Source organism: Zootermopsis nevadensis, unplaced genomic scaffold, assembly GCF_977971745.1.
Source record: "Zootermopsis nevadensis isolate Lab colony 2312 unplaced genomic scaffold, Znev_1.0 Znev_ptg000001l, whole genome shotgun sequence".
Classification (NCBI taxonomy): Eukaryota; Metazoa; Arthropoda; class Insecta; order Blattodea; family Termopsidae; genus Zootermopsis; species Zootermopsis nevadensis.
In genome coordinates this window covers 1,357,395-1,370,220 of record NW_028259133.1, presented here as the reverse complement: position 1 = coordinate 1,370,220, position 12,826 = coordinate 1,357,395, and the positions used below count along the sequence as shown (strand labels likewise).

At 37.2% G+C, this 12,826-nt stretch overlaps 2 protein-coding genes across 4 annotated transcripts; one reads left to right on the top strand and one right to left on the bottom strand.

The window, feature by feature from the left end:
- On the top strand, positions 1-3,433 carry Sem1 (Suppressor of exocyst mutations 1). The gene is made up of 3 exons (XM_087349067.1): positions 1-225; positions 657-753; positions 3,281-3,433. The coding sequence occupies exons 1-3, from the start codon at positions 144-146 to the stop codon at positions 3,318-3,320; spliced, it is 219 nt and encodes a 72-aa protein (XP_087205193.1). The 5' UTR covers positions 1-143; the 3' UTR covers positions 3,321-3,433.
- DhpD (guanine deaminase) lies at positions 3,176-12,601 on the bottom strand. Of its 3 annotated transcripts, none has more exons than XM_087348025.1 (10): positions 12,461-12,601; positions 11,365-11,415; positions 10,262-10,369; positions 8,531-8,791; positions 6,979-7,197; positions 6,643-6,750; positions 6,322-6,429; positions 5,894-6,059; positions 5,295-5,444; positions 3,176-3,786 (listed from the first exon to the last, which is right to left on the bottom strand). In XM_087348025.1, exons 2-10 carry the CDS (start codon positions 11,383-11,385, stop codon positions 3,572-3,574), a joined length of 1,356 nt encoding a protein of 451 aa, XP_087204151.1. In that variant the 5' UTR covers positions 11,386-11,415; positions 12,461-12,601; the 3' UTR covers positions 3,176-3,571. The 3 variants fall into 3 exon arrangements, with proteins under 3 accessions (XP_087204151.1, XP_021941276.2, XP_087204250.1); XM_022085584.2 differs by having other exon boundaries at positions 3,176-3,768; positions 12,461-12,600; XM_087348124.1 differs by having other exon boundaries at positions 3,420-3,786; positions 5,179-5,444.
- Between the last annotated feature and the right edge of the window lie 225 nt (positions 12,602-12,826).

The window sequence follows — 12,826 nt, the reverse complement described above, 5'->3', positions numbered from 1 at the left end:
TTCGTGACAGAACCCGAGCCGGAAGTTGCGTATGCGAATGGTGATTTTGCTTGATTGTGTGGTAGAACAGAGGCGCAAAACGTAGTGTTTTTGTTGTTGTATATAAGTTTAATTGGGATTTCATACCAAGTATTTTAAGGGAGATGACAGATTCGGCAAACAAACCGAAAGTAGATTTGGGCCTTCTTGAAGAAGATGATGAATTTGAAGAATTTCCAGCAGAAGGTGAAATAAGTTCTTTCATAATGTATATACCCCAGTCAAACCCCGTAGTAACACGAAGTTTGAGAAGAATAATATCCTTAAGTTTCAAGTTTATTTTAGATATATAATTTAAAGTGTGTCACTTACATTTAGCACGTTGTTGTCTCGTGCTTTGGTTATATTCAGTGTTTTTTTTTCTATTAAAAATGGTGACTGTGCTTTGAGGTTATGCCTTTTTTTAACGTTGATAGAGTTTACTTAAAACAGGTGATGGATGCCTTCAGAGGAAAACGCTTGTTATAATTATTGTGACTATTTTAAAGTTACTTTTCTAACCTACCCATTCACCCAAACCTTTCATTAAAATTGGACAGCTGGTTATTAGGAACTTATTTTATTTTCCAGGAACAATCTGCTAAGTTTTGTTTATGTAAATGGTTGCTAATTTTCAGATTGGGCTGGAAAGGATGAGGATGAAGAAGACATAAGTGTTTGGGAAGACAACTGGGATGATGATAATGTAGAGGATGACTTCAGTATGCAGTTGAGGTATTCTGTTATGTTTTCTAGAAAAGCAGGCAGTATCATGCAAAACCACATAGCATGTTCACACATGATTTCCCATTTGTTATTCTAAATAGAATACAATTAATTTACATTCCACAGATCCTTCATAGGCCTAAGCCAAGAATGTAGAACGTCATAGCACAAATACAATATTTTTTCTAGTACAAATATAAAATATATAGTTGTGACAGTAATTTACAGTTCATGAGTGATGTGACAGTTCTTAAGCAAAGCATATTGAGTTTAGTTTAGGGATAATATATAGAATATGTTTTCCAGTATAAGTTATTGTCAATTTGTAGACCAAGAAATTTTGTTGTTTCTACTTTTTCAATTGTTTAATCCTCATACCCTACACATAGCTTAACAAATTTTTTTGTTGGTAATGCAAAATTTCATGAAATTTGTTTTGTCAAAATTTAATGTAAGTTTGTTGGCTTTAATCCATTTGTTCAACCTAACTAAAATGTAATTCATGCAACTTTGGAAACAGTTAATTTCTGGGTGTGAAATAGTAATATTAGTTTTATCCACAAGAAGTATGGGTTTATGCTGACAGTAAGTCATTGATACATATATAGTGTGTGTGTGTGTGTGGAAGGGCAGAGGACGAAGTATTGAACCTTGAGGAACTCCATGTTTATAATGTTGAAACTTGCTGTTACTGAATCTGGTGATTTTATTTCTACTTCTTCTTCCTTCCACGTTACTTTCAGTTCATTATCGTCTAACCATGCTATCATTCAACATTACACAGTCTAAGCAATTGAAGATATCATTAAATAAACCAGTAATATTTAAATAATGTTCTTCCTCATTTTGTTAGCCTTTGTGTTACTCATTTCAGGGAACTCAAAATCCATTCAGTAATTCTCACATCAGTGACACAACACTTCTATCCACAAAGTAACTCACAGTAGAATATTACGATAAAATAGCCACAGCCGCATTCTCGTACATTTCTCCTGATTCAGTATTGATGTCAGTATCCTATTTCTTATCCAGTTCAACATAGCAAATGCAGGTGACATTATCATAAAATATATGAGTAGTATAGTAATCGTATAATACATTTTTTTTATATATCTGTGGCTGTGTCCTTGATGGACCTTGGCCCCCTCATACATGGAAGGTTTTTTGATCTATTCAGACATTCGATTTGATAGGATAAGATAGTATAATATAAATATTAACCAGTTTGTTGCGAAGGGGTGAAATGAAGAGTGCAAGTTAATGTACAAGAATGTGAAATGGGAAAATTAAGGAAGTATAAACCATGTAATCATCGTTTCAGTCTGAGATTTACGTAATTTGAGGAACTGAGTACATGTGATTACATAATCAAATCACAAAGAACAGAGCATAGCTCTGAACTGTAGCTCGACCAAAGGAATTTCTGAATTTGTCGTGGAGTTGTATTTTGTATGAGCTTTGTGGTACTTATGGTGCTGTGTAACATATTTTAATACTATATGTGTATGGTACTGAAAAGCAGTATATTTTATTTTAATCATGACTACTGGCTCAGTCAGTATAGTGACTAGCTACGGGCTGGACGACCGGGGTTCGATCCCCGAGGGGGGCAGAGGATTTTTCCTCTAGCCTCTGCGTCCAGACAGGCTCTGGGGCCCACCCAGCCTCCTCTACAGTGGGTACCGGGGTTCTTTCCTGGGGGTAAAGCCGGCCGGGGCGTGATGCTGACCACTCACCCCCACCTAGTACCGAGGTCAAGGAAGAGAGGAGCTATACCTCCACTCACCCCAAACGCCTACATGGCGTATAGTGGGACAAACTTTACTTTTTGCTGGGTTTCATTTCTTGGATAATGTTCTTGAGAAGTAGCCACTGTTGAGAGGGAAGAAGATTTTACAATTATTTCCACTCTCTTCTATACAAATTTTCTAGCATGCTAATCGCAAGAGAAGTACAAGAAGATTTTAAGTCACTGCTCTCCTCTATCTCAGTTTTCAGCTGAAATTTTTAAACTTAAGTATTGAAAGAATGTGCACTGAATAAATTTATTGACAGTGTAATTGTTTATCATAATTGCAATGCAGCAGTCCATTATGTTTGGTATTCTGCAGTTTAGTGTTCATGATGCAGTATGGGAAAAGTGAAGAAGCTGTTCTACTCCTGCAGTATGAAAAATAGTGTGTCTTTGTGTTTTGTGACGCACCATTGGTTAGTGGTCTTTTTTATTTTTAGTTACCTGAGCCATTTTTTGTACATGTAACTGGCAGTGATCTGTTTAGTATGTAATCGAGTACAGGAATTACAAACTGGTGTCGTCCTCAGCCACTTCAGATACTATAAAGTATTCATAGACATCGCATGTAATTAACGTAAAGTATCCGTCCATTATAGTATCCAAAGCTTCATCATTCATGCAAGAAAACAATCTATGGAACCTTCATGGCCATTTATTGTTTGTAGTACCTGTGAACATGTATAAACACTGCTTCTGTAATGTGTGTTTGTCAATTTGCTAATTTTTATTTATTTTTTTCAGGGCTGAGCTTGAAAAGCAGGGGGTTAAAGTGGATTCATGAATTTGGAATATCTTCAGCAACTTACGAAATGTTTGAATTAAAAGTATTAATTTATAAAAGCTTGTAAAATTCTATTGTGAGAAATAAGTAAACAATAAATCAATAAACAATTATATATATGTTGTTGTTTACAAAAACAATACAAAATAATATGCTTTAATTATAGGTCCCAGCAGATCTCAGTATAGGAATGTTTCGTTTCAACATGAATACATTAAGCCCATGGTTGTGAAGAACACATGAAAGTATGGTCACTTCACTTGACGTCCAGCAACATACACCTTGGTGATGTTGCGATCATCACCAGTGTACAGGAACTTCTGCACCAATGCATCAGTATCATACTTCTGTAGAATGTCAGTTGAACCTGGGCTCTTCATGTTAACAATCAACGCATCAAAATCTTTCCCAACTTCAAAATTTCCAATTTTATCACCCAGAGCAACAGCTGAAACAGAGAAAACATCTAATTCTGTTTACATCTGGAACTGACTACAAGCTTTAAAGGAAGGCCTGAAACATTTCTCTGACATTTGTTATGAAGGCATACAAGAATCTTCACTTCATTTATTCGAGCCAGCCGAAGTGTTGCAGAAGGGTATAACTTATTCTTCTCTGTAGGATTTTAGGTTTTCACAGCGGTGAGTATGAAGATTTCCGTCTTCTGGGTTGTTGCGCTGATGACGGAGGCAGTATGTCCTCTGAAACGTTGGTTAACATCGACCAGACTACACAGCGCAACAACCCAGAAGACAGAAATCTTCATACTCATCGCCCTGATGATGGAGGCAGTATGACCTTTGAAACGTTGGTTAACATCCACCAGACTACACAGCACAACAACCCAGAAGACAGAAATCTTCTTATTTTTCTCTCTGTCTACACTTGATATTAAGCAGAATTAGTATAACTATAATCCTCAACCCCAAAGATGGAAAAATTTTAGGATTTCGGTGTCAGTGTTAAGTGACTCCCTTGTTGCCACGGTGTGTTCTCAGATTGCATACTGAAGGCAGATGCAAATATACTGAGTGAGTAATCATGTACAGCTAATGGGTGATGCAGTATGGAGTTTGGTTACAGTGCTGGCAACCCCGTCACTGTAAAAAATTAGCATGGTACAAAATATTCCAGGGCCTAGGATTTGGGTAAACTGGAATAACCTAAGCAAAGAATGTAGCAGTGGTGAACAGTTATATTCTATAAGACCATACAGATTAAAACCTGGAACATTCACCTCCAGTAAACATTAAACCTAATGAAGGAGAAAATGGAAATTTTCATGCAGAACATGAAGTTTGCCGTAACCAAAACAGTTAACAGGCTCATAAAGATCATGAACATGTGACCATTAACACTGGACTGATTATCTTGGATATGACCTCATACTAGTGACATTTGGCTAGTGGTCAATTATACTGGGCCTAACATAGTGACCTGGGTTATGTGTCCAGTGACTGGAATGTTGGGCCGGTGGGTCTGGTGGCACTGAACCTGCAGATATTGTCCTTGGAACTGGGCCTCAAGTTGTCATAAATGCATGTTGATCTTCGTGTAAAATGAAATTTTAGTAAAACTCTCCAGTATTAATTTGCATGGAAATCCATTTTTGAGCTGTGAACTGCATGTGGATGGACGGAGATTTTTAATAGGCACTCCGCAGAGATGTGAATATGCCAAAATATGATTGTTGTAGTGCAAAACTGGGGCTCGAATGTAATGTGGAAGTACATAGACCATACAAAAAAAGGATATTACTAATGCACTGTAAAATTTTCACAGGGAAGTAATTTGAAGATTTTTGCAGTTATAAAGCAGTGTCCATATTTCCTATGCCTGTCATTTAAATTTTAAATACCTTTGAAAACTGGCTTGATAGGACGACACTGCCCTCATATGATGTGACAGCCACAGGTTTTGAAAGACCGTGATTTGATTCAGGTAAAATGTGAAGACAGCAACAAATTACTGTACCTCTGGCACCTCCTAGTGTTGCAAGGTAGAAGGCCTCATGATATGTGAGTGGGGCATAATCTTCACCCTTTCCGAAGGAAACGTGGATTGAGACATCCAGTGTGTTGCGTATGGTGTTCAAGATAGAGAGGCTGTATCCACCTGATACATCTGAAACAAGTGCACAGAAGTTACAAGTCACCATCCTGTGCCTTTGGATACAAATTAAGATCTTACCGTCTCCTATTTACACTTCAGAATGGTTATGTCTGTATCATTTGTGGGTGAATAAAAGTCACCCAAGACAAATATCGAATGCCATATCACTTAATATTTTCAAATGAAATGCTGATTTCAAATTAAAAATGTGCTTTAACTGAAAGTATTCTTTGTGCAATGCAAAAAGAAAAAAAGAGTTGCCTGTCCATCTGTCATGGATTTCAGTGTCTAAACTCTTATTAGATTTTGATCATATTTTATATCAGAAATAATTATGAAACTTTGTAAGGAATAAGAATTTTGGCATTGTTTTCTTTACCAGATATTATTAAGATAATGTGAATGATAGCAGTGACATAACACATCTGTTCAGGTGCTCCATTCAAGAATACGCAACCTACCTGTACCCAGCCCAACCTTGATGCCGGCATTCAGCAATCTACGAACGTCACAGAGGCCACTCTTGAGTGAAGTATTTGAGTTTGGACAATGTGAAATGGCTGTACCGCGAGCAGCCAGAACTTTCAGTTCATCATCACTGAGATGTACGCCATGGGCTAACACTGTCTGCAACATATCAGCACAGTATAATTCTGCAGTGTCTTTGGATTCCTACAGATGTTTGTTGTCATAAAATCTGAGGTTTCCACAGCAGTGAAGATGCCTCAATTTTCAGTCCTGAAGATGGAGGCAGTATGTTCCTCCAAAATGATAATACCGATCTACATATCTACACAGTGTCACGACCGAGAAGACCAACATCAGCATGTTACCATCAGGTACCCATTTCTGTATTAAACAGTTCAGAGACTTTCTGAGAATCGCTTACCTTGTTTGTGAGAAGTCTGGCTTTGTCATAGACATCAGCATAGCTGGTGCAATCACGGAACGACTCTTTCACGGCTGAAACCTCGTGTACATTCTCGGAGATGTGGGTCTGAAGCAATTTATTATCAGAATCAAGTTTCCATATTTAAGTCAGACATACTTTCTATGTAGAGGCTACTAAATGTATTTTAACCCATCGTATTGAGTTTACGGTTTCAGCAGACCAGATGTGTTTCTGATATCCATGTTGCTGGGCACATATAAAATAGCATTTGTGAAACAATATATGAAGAAGTAGTAACGTTATGTAATAAAATGTTACCTGGATATGCAGATCATAGCGTGAAGCTAGTTCACCCAGCATCTTCATAAGCTCCATGTCACAACTCAGTGCAAATCGTGGCGTTATGATGGGTAGTATCAGATCATTCTGAAATGTAAGTAAAGGTAAGTTACAAACATGCAAAGCATCTGACTGTCCTCGGAGACCTTGGCACTAGAGAAGGAGATTAGTGGTCCTGGTACCTGTTTTACAGAAAACTGGCTGGGCTGCAATGCTGTTCTGTAATATCATTACCAGGGTTTAAGCATAGCTGTTCGCAGTTAATGTACTACCAAATTATCACAGCTGTTCACTGTGTAGCGAAAGTAATCTCACCTTCTTATCTTTAAGCTGGATGATGAAGTCTTCTGTCAATTTATATGAGTCTTCTGTTCTTTCGCCATAACCGTCAGGAGTGTTCCAGTTCATATTCACTTTCCCTACAAACGCTCGCTGTCCTTGATCAGCTGCAATATTTGCCAACAGAACTGTGCTGTTGAAGTGAATTGTTGCAAAATACATTGCTGTTGTGGTACCATTAGCCAGGGTGTTCTTCTGTAAATTATTAAGTCAGATACAGCCAGAAGGACATGAAGAAGTATGTGGTACAGTCAGAGTTCTGATGCCTTTAAAAACTTCAATTCATCTGGCTCAGGTTAGGATTAAATGGCAGGCCCTTATGGACATGATATCAACCTTTGGGTTCATAAAATATAGACAATTTTTAGACTAGCTAATTAGCTTTTGAAGAATTACTCTGTTCCGTGGTGGTACTGTAATTATAAACATCTGTTTATTGCAAATCTCTCAAGTACATCTGTGGCTCAAGAATTTACTTTGGTTACTTTGCCTGTCATATGTTCTGCATGCTACAAACATCTAATCCTGAGATGACAAAACAGTGTTTTCTGTAAGTACATAACTTACAACATATTAACATCCGTTTCATAAACTCTTCAAATAGAAGTTGATACAAGTAAATGTTACAAGAAAATGAGGTGGCCTAAATATGTTTGTTGGTTTGAGTCTAAAACACCCTTTAACATACTACTTTTAAAATCAAATGACTGAAATGAAGAAGGGAAAATACAAAGCAGAATATGGTTTCATCTCTCTGGCAAAAACATGGAGCATTTTGAATGCATATTGTTTTACAAGCTGCTCATCAAAGTATGACATATCCATCCGTGACAGATCATCTCATAAAAATAGTAACAAGCTGTTGGAAAGCCAATGGGATTTGAAGAGTCGACGAAACCAGACCCATCTGGTAGCAAGGAGGAAAACTACACTCATGAATGAGAGAGGGGAAAAAGATTCTGGTGAAACTTTTAACAAGCCAATTCTATTATGAGATATCAAACTAATACATGGGCAGGATGGCAAGCAGAAATTTGCTCAAATTTTTCCATAAAATTCACTGTACAAGAGCACATTAAAGAGACAGCAAATGATATTGAAGAGTAACTTGTGAATGATCCTCAATCATCAATGTCTGTAATACAGCATGATCAAATGAGTGGTACAGTACAATGTCCACAGTTACTGGCTGTATGTCCACTTCATATTTGATGAAGCAAATAGAAAAAAATGTTATTTTTCTGACTACAGCTGTTGTAGATGTGCACAGAATGTAGTGATAATGGCTTACAGAAAATAATATTCCACTAAAAGGTTGTATTAATTCTGTTTTATAGCAACTTTTCCAGCCACTGAAACAGCATACTGGTATATATCTTTTATTCAGACAGTTAAAAATGTCCATAGAAAATATAAAAACCTTTATAATCATAAACAAAACTCAAAACGTGTTCTCTTTGGAGTATATGAAGTGCCAAAGGTGTCCTTTATTGCTTAATATTATGTGCTTAGAATCTAGATTACTCACCACAACAGCTTCATATACCTTTTCAGCAAAACTTAAATCAGAGTACTTCATTTCGAGAGGAAAAGTGTAAGTTGTAAGCCAGTCCAACAGCTGCATATCATAGCCAAGGCCAGCATTAGGATACTGAGATGCATGAATATGTGTATCAATAAAACCTGGCATTACAAACTCTCCATCTCCAAGATGATACACAAAGTCATCTGTAATTGAATATTTTTCTTGAATCTGAGCCACGTTTGCAGTTTCTTCCACGGCTACAATCTACAAACAGACATGGTAATGAAAACCATGAATCCCCAGTCAAGGTAACCGGTATCGTTCTGAATATACAAAGCCATAATGGTTGAGTTGTCAACCTCAATTGGCAGTTGCAAGAAATTTTGAAAGTAACTTTGTAATTAACTTAATTGATGTTATTAAATGTAAATACATCTTAAATAACTATACTGTGGCAAATGTCAGTGATTTGCTGTGGGTTCTTTAAACTGGATTTATGGGATAGCTCAGTCAGTATAGTGACTAGCTACGGGCTGGACGACCCGGGTTCGATCCCCGACGGGGGCAGAGGATTTTTCCTCTAGCCTCTGCGTCCAGACTGGCTCTGGGGCCCACCCAGCCTCCTCTACAATGGGTACCAGGGTCCTTTCCCGGGGGTAAAACCGGCCGGGGCGTGATGCTGACCACTCACCCCCATCTAGTGCCGAGGTCAAGGAAGAGAGGAGCTATACCTCCACTCACCCCAAACGCCTACATGGCGTATAGCGGGACAAACTTTACTTTTTACTTTTATTATTACAATTAATCATTTTTTTCTTAAATGTAGTCTGTTGGTCTATGAATCACAGTTTTGTTAATGATGTCCAGACTTCACGCCTGTTAACTGTGCCACTCCACAACAATCAGGCTTACAGCTCGCTTGACACTCCGTTCTCGACTCGGTCTCAGCACTTCTATGCTTTAACTCCTTCACTGACAGCTGACAGATTTGCTCACAGCCTTAAACAGGTTCTGTTCCCATTCAAGAAAGTCCTACATTACTCCATAACATTCTAGAAGCCACAAGATATTCTAGTACATACAACAGATTCTGAGAAATGAGTGGTGTGTGCCCATATTCTTCCAGCTGCTAGGAGTGAAGTAATTACCACTGGCTAAGCATGCAACATGACATATAATGTACATAAAATAGATTAACTGTTTTATTCATATGAATATTCTGATATAATATAATATAATTAAACCTCAGTTAAGTGACAATTCATGACAACTGTTAAAAAGTACAGGCTGCAAAGCCCGGGAGAGGAAGTCACAACACCATTAATTTCTATTATTGTCCATTTGCATCAGTGTAGTACTCACTGCTCAGAGAATATTTCTACTAACATTAAGCTCTGCAGACTGTGGTCATTTGTGTCACTAACTTCTGTTTGTATTTAACATGGATTTCTGTACTGTACGTGGCTGCCTGATCTTGTCTGACTTCTTAAACTGAATTATATTTCTATATTTTTTAAGAGGTGACTCCTTCCAGATGCTCCCCCCCCCCCAAAAAAAAAAAAAATTGTCTGGGTCCATTATAAAATTAACTTTGAAACAGTTAACAGAAAATATTTGGGAGCCCCAAATTTTTAAAACTACAAACACCAAACCTCAAAAATTAGCCACCCATCCCTTTGTAGACTGATTAAGAGATTTCACACTTTAAAAATGTGTTTAAGGACCTGTACTTACCTTGCCATCTGATACAGCAATTAGTCCAAGATCAAAGACAGTAAGTCGTGTAATCTCCTTGGAATGCACAATTGGACCAACAATAATGAAAGATTTGTTGTACATTTTCTGTAAAAATACCAAGATTACATGGCTTAGGGGAAGGACAGTAGCAGGCATGTATAGTGAAAGGAGAAATTAAAATATCTAAATGAACAATAAACCTTAAACACATGCACATATACATAATGCACACACATAATATAACATAATTAATTTTGCAACTGGAAAATGTTATTTTAACTCCAGTACATATGCAAATTTAAAAACTTCATGAAACCTTTAAGAGATACTCACACAACCCTCAGGATGTCGAGAACCTTTACTAAAATTTACTTTACAAGTTTTATGTACATAATTGACCAATAAAATAAAGAAACTTGTTTCTTCCAGGAGGTGTATGTGTTTTAACGTTACTGTACTTTGTTCTCTTTGTCAACCTACAATAGAAGAATGCTGTAAAGGAATGCACAGATATGTGAAGTAACTTTGCCATTGCAGAAGTGCATTCTTTTCTAACATCAGTCTCCACTTCATAAGACGTATTTCTCTCTCCCTAACACTGTTAATTCCGCGAATATTCGATAGATGTAATTTCTCTGCCCATTCAGCATACTGTGGAAATATGCAAGTACATTACCATTTGCATAATTTACAGAGTCCTAGTTTTTGGCAACCCTTCTTAAATTAATTTGTGACACTGAACAATTCTCAATTTTCTTCTTCTTTGATCAAGTTCATTAATTCCACGTAAAATATACACAAGTGTTAATAAGCAAACAACAATTTTGATATCTGTCTTCTCGGTTGCAGCACCACCTTGTCTGGTAGAAGTTAACCAACATTTCAGAGGTCCTTGCTGCCTCCATCATCAGGGTGCTGCAACCCAGAAGACAGTCATCTTCATACTCACCACCATGGAAACTTCAAATCCTAGTAAATAACAAATAGTATGTGCATGCAAAGCTGTGTATCTCATTTGTACATTTAGTGAATTGATTCTTTCTTTAATATCTTTGTATTTATTGTCAACATTTGTACTGACGCTGGCAGCTGAACATTACCTTCTGTGAATCTTGACTCATGATGAATGCCAGGGCTTCAAGGAACCTCTCCTGTAGAATAAATTTTCAATGACACAATATACAAAAGAATCTTACTGGTAAGCTAGCTGTAATCTGAAAGTAACATAACAGTCTGTATGTGGAAAGTATGTATGATTCTGTAGTTTCCATATAACATAGAGGATGATTAAAAAGTCATGAAACCCATATTAAAATACTTATTGATGGTTACAATTCAATGTATTTTGAATGAAATAATAAACACACATATTGCTATTATTATGCAAGAGATCACACTGTGTTGTAACCTGCTTCCACCAATCCATCAGTTGTATTTCGACAGTCAAGGTGCAAGCAAAGACTGTTCATTGTTGAAAACTACCTGGCATCTCTTTCTTACTTAACTTGCCAAAATGAGTTTAGGAACACATATCCTGATTATCCTGTGCAAAACAAATTGACAATATCTCATCTGGTGAACCATCTCTGTGACATAGTATCTCTTCACTAAGATGCATCAAATATGACAAAAAAAGTGAATGCATGCATCGCTGAACATGATGGACATTTCCAACACTTAATATAACATTGATTTCTGATTTTTGTGTAATTTAATTTTTAACAAATAGATCACATGTCAGGAATGGGTTTCTGCCTCCATCACCAGGCTGCAAGGACCACTGAAACGTTGGTAAACTTCTACTAAACTACACGGCGCTACAATCCAGAAAACTGCCATCTTCAAACTCACCGCCGTGAATACCTCAGATCTTACACATGTTCATGTTGGTATGCGTGTCCTACGTTGCGAAGTCTAAAAGAGAAGATCTATAATGGCGGCCGGAGTGTGTTGTAGTTGTCATTTGATCCATGTCCCATGGTTACATGCAGGCTTGAGACACAGTGGACGAGAAATAGGAATTAAACTTTAAATGGATCAGGTAAGTCGGGGAATTCACTAGTGCACGTGTACAACTGGCAACGTGTATTCTACGAGAATTATTCGTGTCATGAACAGATAAGAGAAACACTAGAGAGAGTAGAGTAGAGTAAAATTAGGTTATCGTTTATTGATTAACAAATACAGCAACTTTACCTTTTCAATTTGGCCGTATGCTGCTCACTGCCTCACATTAATACTTGATTAAGAACCACTTTAAAACAAGGCAGCACAATAGCCAAATTCCTGCGTGCAACACATGCTCTTGTGGCAATCACGTGACATACCTCCTTATCACTTGTCCTTGGAGATAACCCCAAAATCCGGCCTAACCGCAGTAGCAATAAATAACGTTAGAAATTTGAGAGCAGTCTAATGGCAGTTTTCATAAACTGAAATTGTTTCAGATTATGTTTCTAGAAACATTGATAGGATAGTGAAGCATATTACAAAGGGACACAATAGAAAGTTAATTTGTTAGGTTGTCTGCTCAAGCATTTGATATATGAAGTAATGAGTGAC

Coding starts and splice junctions, on each gene's coding strand:
- Sem1 (XM_087349067.1), top strand. CDS start 144: ATGACAGATTCGGCAAACAAACCGAAAGTAGATTTGGGCCTTCTTGAA. Junction 226..656: donor TGAAGAATTTCCAGCAGAAG/GTGAAATAAGTT, acceptor GCTAATTTTCAG/ATTGGGCTGGAAAGGATGAG. Junction 754..3,280: donor GACTTCAGTATGCAGTTGAG/GTATTCTGTTAT, acceptor TATTTTTTTCAG/GGCTGAGCTTGAAAAGCAGG.
- DhpD (XM_087348025.1), bottom strand. CDS start 11,385: ATGAGTCAAGATTCACAGAAG. Junction 7,198..8,530: donor AGGTATATGAAGCTGTTGTG/GTGAGTAATCTA, acceptor AATAATTTACAG/AAGAACACCCTGGCTAATGG. Junction 3,787..5,294: donor AACACTAGGAGGTGCCAGAG/GTACAGTAATTT, acceptor AAACAGAATTAG/ATGTTTTCTCTGTTTCAGCT.